At 33.8% G+C, this 12,656-nt stretch overlaps 2 protein-coding genes across 2 annotated transcripts; both read right to left on the bottom strand.

Annotated features, from left to right (window-relative positions):
• Positions 1 to 1,793: 1,793 nt before the first annotated feature.
• Positions 1,794 to 3,240, bottom strand: LOC126699109 (uncharacterized). Its single transcript, XM_050396689.1, has one exon. The coding sequence runs from the start codon at positions 3,029 to 3,031 to the stop codon at positions 1,883 to 1,885; it is 1,149 nt and encodes a 382-aa protein (XP_050252646.1). The 5' UTR covers positions 3,032 to 3,240; the 3' UTR covers positions 1,794 to 1,882.
• A 5,241-nt stretch (positions 3,241 to 8,481) lies between these two features.
• On the bottom strand, positions 8,482 to 11,457 carry LOC126699110 (wound-induced basic protein). Its single transcript, XM_050396690.1, has 2 exons — positions 11,269 to 11,457; positions 8,482 to 8,824 (listed from the first exon to the last, which is right to left on the bottom strand). Exons 1-2 carry the CDS (start codon positions 11,337 to 11,339, stop codon positions 8,752 to 8,754), a joined length of 144 nt encoding a protein of 47 aa, XP_050252647.1. The 5' UTR covers positions 11,340 to 11,457; the 3' UTR covers positions 8,482 to 8,751.
• Between the last annotated feature and the right edge of the window lie 1,199 nt (positions 11,458 to 12,656).

The following is a 12,656-nucleotide window of genomic DNA, read 5'->3' on the forward strand; positions in this document are numbered from 1 at the left end:
ATTCATTTGGTCATGCTAGCTCCAAGCCTTCTCAACTTCCTTTTGATGACATTGATAATATCCGAGTTAGATGAACTGGAGACATATTGGCTTCACTTTTTATGTCTTCTTGCATATCAAACAAAATAAATTTATGAATGTATAATTTCGGTTAATTAAAACATAATAACAACCAAAAAAGAAAATAGAGAGAAAAAGAAACCTTGTCTTAACACTGTTTAAAGAGAAATGCTGTACACATAACAATTTTCACAACAATTAAGTTGACAGGTTTTTATTGTTTCACATTTACGTCCATCACACTACTAACATTATTTTATTATTTACCACTTACAACTTGCCAAATTAAATGACCTTTTTTTTTTTTTTTTAAGGGTGCCAAATTCAATACTTTTTCAATTTTTGAGAAAATTTTTTCAAAAAATAATTAATTATTGTGTGTCCTTAGGGCACACGTTAGCAAAATCTTATTGCTAAAGCAAATGAATTGAAATCATTTCAATTTCTTATATTTCAGGTATTACTAATTCTCATTCCTTGCATTGTCATCCTCTTAGTGTACCAAATGTGCCATAAAGTATACATTTATTTGGACCCATTCTAAAGCTTTGATATGTCCTTTTCATAGCTAAGTTACCCTTTTGTAGGGACCTCGATATATATTTGGTGGATACTATGCAGCTAAACTTTGAGCTCGAGAATATGGAAATTGTGTGACAATACAGAAGTATCATCCTCTTAGTTATCAAATTGTGCAAATGAAATTGGATTTATATCAAAAGAAAGAAATATCAAACATAAGCACTTTTAATTTTTGCCTAGGATGCCCGCACTATAGGTGAGCGCAAGTAATAACTAACAAAAGGATAGAAACTGCCATTTTACGTTTGTTGAATGCAGCTCCTGTCTAGTTGTCTCGCAAACAATCACGGCATAACAGGTGACATTATAGAATTGAAGGGCCCTAACACAATTATTATAAAGTATATGCACTTTACCACTGATTTTTATTGTTTTTTCAGTGGCAAAATGCTAGAGCTTCTGTTTCTAACACATCATGTGGGTGTAGCACACTTATTGCTGGCTGTGGACAATGGCTCTACGCCTCTAACCTAGTGATAACTTAACCCATCATGCCATACCCATGCTTAAGCTTTCAACAATTTCAGAGAATGATTTCAGCTGTGGAGAGAAATAATCCAGGCGTGATGAATTTTTGCCTTATTGCTTTCAAGCCAGCTCAAACTCACCTAGAAAAACCCCTCTCTATGGCATAGTGTAGAGATTATTTCTTGGAAAAATTACATAAAAAGGCACTCTTAATCTCATATTTCAGATTAAGGTTTAAGTTTTTAATTTGTTACTTAAAGTCTCAAGTTTATGAAATCGTTTCAAGTTTAAAACTTATGTTCATATTTGTTATTCTGGACAGTAACAAAATAGAGAAAAACAAGAAATAAAACTATTGAACATAGAGGGTAGAAAAAGAAAATGATTGTCAGAAATTCAAAATTGACTTGGTTGAGACGCAAATTTTGTCAATCGTTTTCCTATTTTATCTACTCCATTACTGCCCCACCATAACGAAAATGAATAACAAAGATGGAGAGTGACTCAATCGAATCAATGTCAAAATTTTGAGACTTTAATTGACAAAATTAAAATTTTTTGGAACCTAATATGAAACAAGCTTTGAACTGTTTGAGATATTTTTTATTTTTTTTTTCCCTATATTTATTTATTTTTGGCACACTGTCCCCAAATTGAAGGGAAGAAAAACCATCACTATAATGTAAAACAAAAGGCCATATTTACTTGTGATTTTGAACCAAATACACATATTTGCTATTGCCAATTTAACATTAACAAAGTAAAATCTAATTTAATGGTACCCCTTCTTGCCATGCCTGGTGACATTGTGCAACCATCCAATCCCTTTGAGGGCCTTGGAAATCTTGACAAGATTAGGCCTTCCCATTCCTAAGTTCATCTTCCCTGCTGAGAACTTCAAAGCCTGTAAGCAGCACAATTGCCCGTCCACTTCTTCCTCGTCCTCATCGTCGTCTTCATTGTACTCAACCCCGCTTTTCTTCCCCTTCTTTGCGTTGCTTTTCGCCTGCAGTTTGTTCGAATCAGTCTCATATGTCTCCCAGAGCAAATCCATCCCTTCACCTCCTTCCACATTGTGTCTCTCCTCGAAAAGCTTGCATGCCAATGTCCTCCTCCACTCTTTCTCTTTTCTCATTGAACCAAAATTTCCAAGATTGGAACACAATGTTTCGTAAGTCTCCACAACTGGTGAACTATTAGGAATCAAATTACCTTCACCTAGTCTTTGGGAGCTCACTTTGGTGTCATTTACTTTATTATGCACTGCATTGGATCCGCTTCTCATCAACGCGGTTGGTTTTTCTTTTCCCTCTTCTTCTTCAACTTTATAGGACTCTGCGCCTTGTTGTTTGACTTCTTTCTCTTCTTTCTCTTCTTTTTCACCTAACATATTTTCTTGTTCCTCCTTTTCTTGCAAAAAGCATTCTAATCTCTTTTCAACAGGTGCTTCAAGGACCGTTGAGCAAACTTCTTTGACTTCCAACTCCAGAACTTCATCTGGGTCCTCTCTAAATTCGAAACTTGACGTGTCAAACACAATCTTATATACTTCAAATTCCTCAAATTGTTGGAAGTTTTCAATTTCATCATCCACTTTAGGCTGCAACCCTTGTAAAACAGCTTGGTATGTTGTAACAAGAAAACCAACCTTGGAATATTCAGACAATTCAGAGTGAGAGTTTTCTTGGACAAGGTTTGGAGAGACCGTGAGAAGAACGAGGAGGAGGAGAAGAAAAGTGGTGATGAAGAGAGGAGAGAGGAAAGATAGGAGCTTGAGAAGATATGGGGAGAAGAAGATGAAGTAAGAGAAGTAAAGAGGGTGAGAGAGAATGAGGAAACAAATATGGAACAAGTCAGAGAGGAGAAGACTAGAGAATTCAGTCTTCTTGGAGGTGCTTGATGTGAAAGAAAACTCAGACATTTTCTCTCTTGGTTTCTCTCTTCTAAAAGAGAATGTGAAGGAATGGTTTGGAATGGAGATGAGTGAAACTTTTCTTCTTGTTTGTTTCTGTTATAGTAATGGAAGAGAAAAGTATGAAAATTGGATGTGAGAACGCCGTGAATAAAGGGGAGAGACTTAAGGAGAGAGAGAGAGAGGGAGACTAGACTAACTACCACTAGAAAGAAAAAGCTACTTTAGAAACATCATTTTTTTTCCTTGTCTATCCATAACCACCAAGTTTTCTTTTTCTTTTTCTTCTCTTTTTTGTTTTGATTTGCATAAACGACCTACCAATTCCTATTTGATAATTGTATGGAATCCCATAAATTCAATTATATCCAAGGAACAACTTTTTAGGAAGTTTATACCATTAGATACAGAAATGGAGAATGTTGCAGCTTCATGTCGTACTACTTGCTTTTTTCACATGAAAGAAATTGGGATTAAGGCTACTTGCTTTTTCACAAGAAAGATATTGGGGTTTAAGGCTTAGTTGTTGGTTGTTGTATATACATTGAAGATGTGTAAATAACACTCTACACTTTCCACAGATACATTGAAGATGTGTAAATAACACTCTACACTTTCCACAGATAACAAACCATTTAAGGCATATCAGTCATCTAATTCTTTTGGTATGATTTTGCTTATCAAAAATTAGAGGATTTTTCAATATGGTACATCATATCAAGATCAATTTGGCTAACAGACTTTCTGATTAGTGTCTGGCAATTATTTAGGGAAACCTCTTATACAGTTTTGTTAACATGTTCTTGATGTTTGGAACCTTCTTAATCACTTTTATAAAATATTATGCCCATTAATTAGAAAAAGTTTGATCTCTGGGCCAAAATTGAAAGTACTAGAGCAATCAAAGAGTCAAGACCCTCAGTTTACAACCTAGATTACTCAAGGGGTGTGACATGTTTGAGATATGGACATTCCTCCAATCTTGCTTTCCCAACGGCCTGCTAAAGTGCTAATGCGGTAACGCTATTGTCAAATTTGTCAAAACCTATCCAAATTTACTTTGAATTAGATAGGGACACCATCAAACGCATATACAAGAAGACAAAAACTACCTTCATTTACAACCCATCATATTAGCTTTTTACCGTTACTAGAAACTAGCTGTAGCCCTTTATATGCTGATTACAACATAATTTCTAACATTAAAATTTTTATTTTAACTCCACCTAATCCAATAAATAACCATCCATTCATACTTTGAAAATTTTCAAGTATGATACGCTATTGTTTGTTAAAGTTGTTAAGTCTCATGTCAAATAACAATAACAAATAATGGAAAATTATTAAATACTCCGGGAGTACCATAAATGTATACTGTCTCCTCTCACATGAATTATGAGTTCCACCATAAATTTAATTAGTGAGACCCACAATTATGTGATAGTGGAAAGTATTCATTTATGATATTATGAAAGTACTCAATAATTACTCACAAATAATTAATATAATATAGTTGGACTTAAATTCATTGACTTAAACTTTTAGGTTAACAAAAGATAGAGTCACATCATGTTATATCAATGTCTTCGTATATAACTCTTAATATCTATAAACCCATGTGTGTGTGTTAAAAATACTTAGTATTCTCAAAAGAAAAACTAACAAGTTAAATCTCATATTGAAAAATGAGTGTAAGTTTAAGAGATTTAAAGCATGTGTTGTGTATTCAAATGTTAGGCCATTTTGGATATATACCTCTGTAAGTTTCTTTAAAAAAATCTTCTCTCATTTCCCCGTGTGTGTGTGTTAAAAATACGTGTGTTAAAAATACTTAGGGTATGTTTGATAACTGTTTTTTTTTTTTTTCCCCTTATTTTCTGTTTCCAAAAACAATTTTCTATTTTTAAGACTAAAAAACTTTTTTGTTTTTTTATTTTTTCTTCAAAAAACGATCTTTTTAATTTCAGCTAACCCAACATGTTTTTTATTTCAAAAATACAAGAAATTTTTTTTTTTCTTTATATTCCCAAAAACAAGTTTTTGAAAATATAAAACAAAAACTGTTACCAATGAAAACATGCAAAAGGTTGTTTTCAATTTCTAATTTTCAAAAATCAATTAAAACACCCATTTAATTTAATGAACATGTCTCATTTAATAAGTTAACATTAGAGTTCAAATCCTAGTAACAACATATTTTAGTATTTTTTTTTTTTTTTCTTCAAAAAACGATATTTTTAATTTCAGCAAACCAAACATGTTTTTTATTTCAAAAATACATGAAAATTGTTTTTTCTTTATATTCCCAAAAACAAGTTTTTGAAAATATAAAACAAAAACCGTTACCAAACATAACCATAATATTCTAAAAAGAAAAAATAATGGGTTAATCCCATATTGGAAAGTGAGTGTGAGTTTAAAAGGTTTAAAGCATGTGTATCCAAAATTTAGACCATTTTGGATATACACCACTATAAGTTTCTTTAAAAAAACCTTCTCCCCTCTCCCCGTGTATATGTGTTAAAAATACTTAGTATTCTAAAAAAAAAAAAATCTATAAACCCAAAATCTGTATATATATAACTAGAAAAAAGAGGTGTGGGTGGCACACATTTAGGAGTGATAATAGGAGACAAAGAGGTGAGTGAGGTGCTAGGAATGAAGATAGATAGCACATGGGAGGGCACTCATGGCCACTCAAGTGCATGCCATGCATGCACCCCACGGTCCCTGGCTTTTTCACCTCTCAACGGTCCCACATGTCTGTTGCGACTCTTTTGGGTTTGTAATCAGGGTGTCAATGGAAGCTTTGGCAGATTTTCTATCCCATATCATTTGACGAGAGTATCAATGTCATCAATATACTTGGTCTATGTCGGCAGAATTTTGCTTTAACTTATTGTAAATGCTGAAGAAAAGAAAGGGTAAAATCTAAATTAAGTAGCAAGGTAAAGAAATTTGCTTTATAAAGATTGTACTCAGTGCACAAAACTACCATTTTTATAAGGTATAGGAGAGGTGATTGACACAGTTTTATCCCCATTTTTTTAGGGTGATTTCTAGACTCGAAACTACGACTTATCGCTTTTGATATAAAGTACTTGCCATCCAAATAAAATATAATGTTTACTTGGTTTAATGTTTGGTAGTAGGGATGAAGAGAGTCAAAAAAGGAACAGATAAAGTAAAAAGAAGTTTTCAAGCTGTTCTGATCATTGTGTTAAGACTGTTTTTTTTTTTTTTTTTTTTGCAGTTACTTGTTCTGTTTGTTTTAAGCAGCACCCGTTTTCTCTGTTTCATTGAATTTAGTTTACCATGGTCACAGTGGTTGCTCATGACTCAGCTTCTCCGAGATTGGAGTTAGGATTGCCTATCAACCACTTCAGAAGTAAGAGACTTGTGCATTGGGTATGACATTTTCATTAAGGACTTGAGTGGTATTGGAGAATAAGCAAGTTTCTTTACCAGAAAAGATGGCTTAACTGTTTGAGGAGCACTTGCTGGATTGGTGTAAGGATAACGAGGTTGGCAAAATGCTGGTGAAGGAGGATTGGAGCAAACCAGAAAGGGGCTACGTTGAAAAAACTGCATCAAATAGTGAATAGATAAACTAATGATGGCTTGGGGGAGGCTCTTGGTATATGCATGGACCTGCTGCAAAGGAATTCTGGGTATTCTAAATGGAAGCTTGATGCAGGTTTGGAGGATATCAAAATTCTGGCAAGGGTTTTGATTGTAACATGTTTTTCTTTAAGAATATATATATATATATATATATATATATATACACATATATATGTGTGTGTGTGTGTGTTTACTCTATAATTGTATTGTATTATATAATTGGATACGTTTTTAAGCGCAAATAATGCAGCCCTGTTTTTGTACTGAGGAGCATGGTTGTATCTAGTTTACTTATACTATATTTAACTGGTATATACTATATAGTGAGGTTAAAAAAGAATACTAACCTAACAAAATTGAAATTTAACTCTCCCCTACCAATCCACCCACTTTTGGACGGATTTGGTTGGTTGCCCAACCCCCCTCCTCCCCCTTTTCCTCCACCAAACAAAGGGATCTTTTCCCCTCTCCCTCAGCTTCCTCCAACCCTCTTTATTTCTCCAAACATAAACATAGTGGAAGCTCTGATTTAAGGCCTTTACTAGTTTGCTTTTAGAGGGGTCCAATGTTTGGCAAATTTTGCTAAAACATTTTAAGAGATAAAGCTAACAACTTTAAGGTTAAAGTTGAAATTTGGAATTTTTATGAAAAAACTCTATAAATAAGTGATTCACCGCTCCTGCTTTATAAATCTAAAATTTGAAGCACACTATTTATTGTAATTTGTCATACACTCAAAACACTAAAATGCTTTTCGATTAAAACTCTATATCGCAAAAAGTCTAACTACTACTTCCTACAATAATAGGATAATACTAAATGAGAACTTAGTTGTTCAAGGAAAGAGAGAATATGACACACAATCATAATAAGAATTTCATCATTGACACAACATTTCTCCCCTAAAACTACTAAGAATCATCAACTATACAAAATATAATCAAAATTAATTTATCAGATTATTTTGTATTCATGTTAGCACTTTGCATGATAAGCAAATTTCTTTCCCTCCCAAAAGCCTCTAAAAATATGCCAGATGATGAACAAGATTCTCTTAATATTACTAATCAATCAATGTCAATATATATATATAAAAGAAGTGCTATGTCCACAACAAGAGTATGAGGTTCCTGCAAGATTTGTGGTGCACTTGCTATTAGTTTCCTTTAATATTTCAAATACTTTTCTAGCAAAAATATGAATTCTTCAGTATTTTATATTATAGAGAAAATCAAAAGACAAGGCCACTACATTTAGAAAAATAATCAGAACTTTTAAAAGCAATAATGAGTCAATTTCCCTTGGTGAGATCCAATACATCAATGAAAGAAACAATAATTTATGGGGCACCCCTTTTATTTCTTCTAACAATTATTATAAGTCTCAATTGATTCAACAATTGGATCAACAGAGTTATCATATTATTAGTCTAGGGTTTATCTTTTTAACCATAGGTATTCTTTCAAGAGCAGCATGGCCAAACGAGGCAAGGGCTCATATCAGAATTGGGATCCAAAGGACACTTGGGCATTTATTAATCCACCATAGCTTGAGTGGCATCACTATACTTCCCAGACTCATTTACAAGAAACTGATCCTACCAAAACTGAAATAGGGTGCGACCCCATTCCTTTAGCTCAACCCCACCTTAAAAGCCATGTTGGAATGATTATAATATAATCATCACAAGTAGGGCCTATTGTTGACAATTTCAGCATCTTAACAAACAAAGGCACAATCATCTACCTTTAATCTTTCTCTTTTTTAAGTCAAATACCTGTCCCAGAGATAATTCCACAACAAAGAGAAAGCCAAAGAACTTTTTAAAGGGAGAGTGGAAAACAAGCGAATGGATTATATCTTCAAAGAAGAACTGTGGCCATTACAAAACCAAAATAACATCCATATTCAAGCAGAGACCATTACATGCTCAAAAGCAAAGTCATAACCATCCATAATCAAGTAGAGACCATTACAAAACCAAATTAACATCCATATTCAAGTAAGTCATAACCATGGTTTAAACAAGTAATAACCGACCTTTATAATGGTCCTTAAAACATCTAGCATCCTAACCCGTTTAAACATGATAGCCCAAGTAGATATCACTCTGTCATGATAGGCTTATTCTCGCTTGCTTTGGGTCTCTGTTCCTTTGGTTTCTGCTCTTCCATTTTCCTAAAAATCCCAAAATAAGTAATATCCATAAATTAGAAACTTCATAGAGGATCAAGATTAAGAACATGCACTATTAAAGTTGACAAATAAATCAACCAATTTAACAAATTGGACAAAAAAAAAAAGAGCAATGTCCATATATGTGGATGTCGCATACACCAAATAGGTTGTCTAACACATGCATTAATATTGACAACAAAACCAAGAACTTAAATGGATGTAGAGAGAACTGAACATTCAACACACAAAGAGGGAGGAGATCCAAATGAAAAGGTTAGCATTGGCATAAGACAATAAATAAATATCTCACCAAACATATTTTTTATCGACTGCTCATACATATTCACATGATAAATAAGTTGTTCCCAAACTAACTATTCCAGAAATATAAGAATAAGCTAACTGCTAATACATATTTGCAATTTCATCCTATCAAATTTTATTTTACTGGGCCACTGTGTGAAGTCCAATTAAAGCAATAGTAGTATGGTTTTGAAGGTGTAATTATAAGTATCTTTTTTTTTTGATAAGTTTATAAGTATCTAGGTTAAAACAGATTTAAATTTGGGTTTTCATTTTAAGCAGATGGCTAGTTTGTAACCAAGGGGCAGGCACGAAACCATAATTTCATTCACGGATAGAATTAACCTAGCAAAATAGGTAAATATAGACTTTAGAATGTTGAGACAGATTCTATTAATCTTTTATTACCTTACTGAGCTTAGAGTTTACAGGTCAAAGTAGGAGTCCAAATACTACCAGTACAAAAAAGAGTCCTTATATATTTGTGCTCAACATAGTCAAAGAAATGTGAGAGTTGAATAATAGAAAAACTTAGTGTTTTGAGTATTGAGGAAAATTGATCATAGTGTGTTCTTTCTCCCTTGCAAAACGCCTTCCATTATGTCACTGTTTACATAACTGGCCACATGCTATTGTTCACAACTTGTATACATATTCAATCCCAGTTTCTTCTCACCATTTTTGCAACCCTGAATCAAATATTTCCCCTTTCCTACCAAAACCAAATTAATCTTGAATCCTGACCCTTTTTTTCTTCTAAACTTACAAAACCTCAATCCACAAAATTCTCCCAATCTATCAGGGTGTCAGGTACTCATATCAGGCAAGAGATGAAGTGGGGATGGGATGAACTTCTTGTGTTAAAAAAGCAAGAAGTGATTAAGAAATACATATGGTAAAGCACCTTTGTGTTGTAGATCTCTGCTTTAGTTGAACTTATAATATTTGTGAGGTGGACTTGAAAGAACAAACTAACGCATAAACCTAAAATCACAAGAATATACCAGAGTATGCTGCACCCTATATTAAAAAAAAAAAAATCACAAGTTGGAGAGCCTCAACACAAAAGTCAAGACTGAACCCAAAAGCAAAAATCTTAGAGGCAAACAATCATATGCATATATGTACGGATTTTGTTAACAGGTACACTGAACAACAAAAAGTATCATGGGAAAAGGAAGAGACCCGGAGGGGCAGGGGTGTAGCAGGGTATTAGGCACAGGAAGTGAGGAAACAATCAATAACAACACATTTTGGATAACTACAGAAAAACTTCTAGAGGATGCTGTCCTCGGCATTGCAGTATTCAGAGATCAAATGCAAATTATAAGAGAATAATCAATTTTAAGTGACCAATTGTAACATTCTGAGATGAAAGCACTACAATGCCAATGATGAACATGACTCTCTGTGATGTATCATGTATGGTTGAACCACCTCGGTTTCAATTTGGAAATCAGAAACCTTCTAAATTAAAAGGAGTTTGTTTGATGTCAAAAGTTATCAAGACTCAGGCTGTGAGTCATGTGATTCCTGTTCTCATGTAATATCCATTCCGTTTAATTATTGAAGATGGACTCAATAACATACACACAACAACAAACAACAAACTTTATTCTAATTCACAAAGACAAAGTCCTACACCCAAGCAATCCAACGACCCACGAGTGAATTTCCTTTACCAATTAAATGTTGTTTATACTATAATTCTATATATAACATTCTCCCAAACCAGGTCCTATTTTCCAATATGTGCAGAAAGAAAAACATGGGAGAGTGTGATTTTTTCCTTTCTAGAGAAAGCTATTTTCCACAAGGTGGCCACAAAACAACCCCTTTTGTCAACAGAACAAACACAAGGAGGCACTAAGTACAAACACAAATATTATTAGGCTTACTATAAAAAAAAAAATCCAAATTTTTTTAACAATGAGTTTTCCCAAAGTTATTCTTCTAAAAGTGAGTCTAAATACAAAACAAATTACAACCCATTTGTCAAAAGCTTCGAAATAATCAAACCCAATATATACAAAGCAATCAGAACACCAGAGCAATGGAAACAAGGACAAACCAAAATACATATATACACAAAAAATATATATGTATGTGTATGGAAAGAGAAGGAGAATTGAGAAAAAGACCTCTTGTCAGAAGAGCCACCCTTCTGGCTGAGGAAGGATCGAAAGAGTGGTGAGTTCACGTCGTAAATCATTGTCTTGAATTGTATTGTATTGTTCGGTTAACACAGCAAAATTGAAAATAATTCCGCTTCCAAAGTCTCAACACAAACAGCAAAGGAAAACCCTAATTACTCATTTACTCATTCTCTTGTCCTCTTTTATTTCAAGATGGGGGCGGCTGCCGGCTTTCCTACATTTGGGCTAAACAATCTTAGGCCCAATGTTAGGTAGGGCCAGGCCTGGGTCAACATTTTTGGCCCGACCCATGGCCCATGGATACCTTTTGTAAGCTTGCTAGCTAGATTCTTAGGATGAGTGTGCAGCCAAACCACTAATGCACAAAAACTGACCCTATCTAATCCAGCAGGTTTTGTCAGTTATGACTAAAACTTTTAAAAAAATATATATTTATTCCATGTGTAATAATAAGATTGATATATTTATAGTAAATAACTATTCACTGATTATTATCAAGATTTAAAATAACTTCAAGATCTATTTTGATATACAGGTGAGTTAAAATATATTAGTCTCATCATATGCTTCATGCATAGATAAGTTTTTTTTTTTTTTTTTCTTTTTTTTTTTTAACGTGACGTGGGTAGTTTTATATATATATATATATATATATATCTCATAAGAATGGATAGTTTTTGTTTTTTGGGATAATTACACATAACTCATCTGTGGTTATGGCGAAAATCAATTTGCCTACCCGCGGTTTGAAAAGTATCACTTAACCCACCTGTGGTATATTTCCGTCAATCTCTGTAACCCACCTCAAGCCCAGCCGTTACAAAAATACCTCTTAACACCAAAACACAACATAACGCGAATCAAAACACCCAAAACTCATAAACTTTTCAAGAGAGAGACTTGTGGTGAGATCAACGTGTTCTTCGTGGATTTTATATCTCTTTTTCAGCCTGTCCTGGCCTGGTGGTTTAATCTCATTACGGTGGTTCTGGCTCTCCATAAGTGGTTACAAATTTTCTCGCCATTAATGAGTTGTGGCTCTCCATTTGGTGGTTTTGTGTCACCATTTGTGGGTTTTGTTGGTTTTTGCATTTGGGTGTGCTTTATTTTTTTTTTGGCAGAAATCATAGTGGCCAGTGGTTATGGGTTCACAATAGAGAGAAAAGAAAGATAGAAGTTTTCCCTATTGCCTCACTCAACCCTTTGGCTAACTCCTCGAATTTTTAAAAAAAAAAAAAAAAAAAAGATTGGAAACCAAAAAGCATAACATAAACTACATTTGGGAACCATTAACAACATAAACTGCTGCCAGCACCACCATCACCACCATCACTACCTTCACCTCTCCCACCAGAACCTCCATAGCCACCCGA

The sequence above is a fragment of the Quercus robur genome, chromosome 9 (assembly GCF_932294415.1).
Source record: "Quercus robur chromosome 9, dhQueRobu3.1, whole genome shotgun sequence".
Taxonomy (NCBI): Eukaryota; Viridiplantae; Streptophyta; class Magnoliopsida; order Fagales; family Fagaceae; genus Quercus; species Quercus robur.

Coding starts and splice junctions, on each gene's coding strand:
- LOC126699110 (XM_050396690.1), bottom strand. CDS start 11,339: ATGATTTACGACGTGAACTCACCACTCTTTCGATCCTTCCTCAGCCAG. Junction 8,825..11,268: donor GGTGGCTCTTCTGACAAGAG/GTCTTTTTCTCA, acceptor TGGGATTTTTAG/GAAAATGGAAGAGCAGAAAC.
- LOC126699109 (XM_050396689.1), bottom strand. CDS start 3,031: ATGTCTGAGTTTTCTTTCACATCAAGCACCTCCAAGAAGACTGAATTC.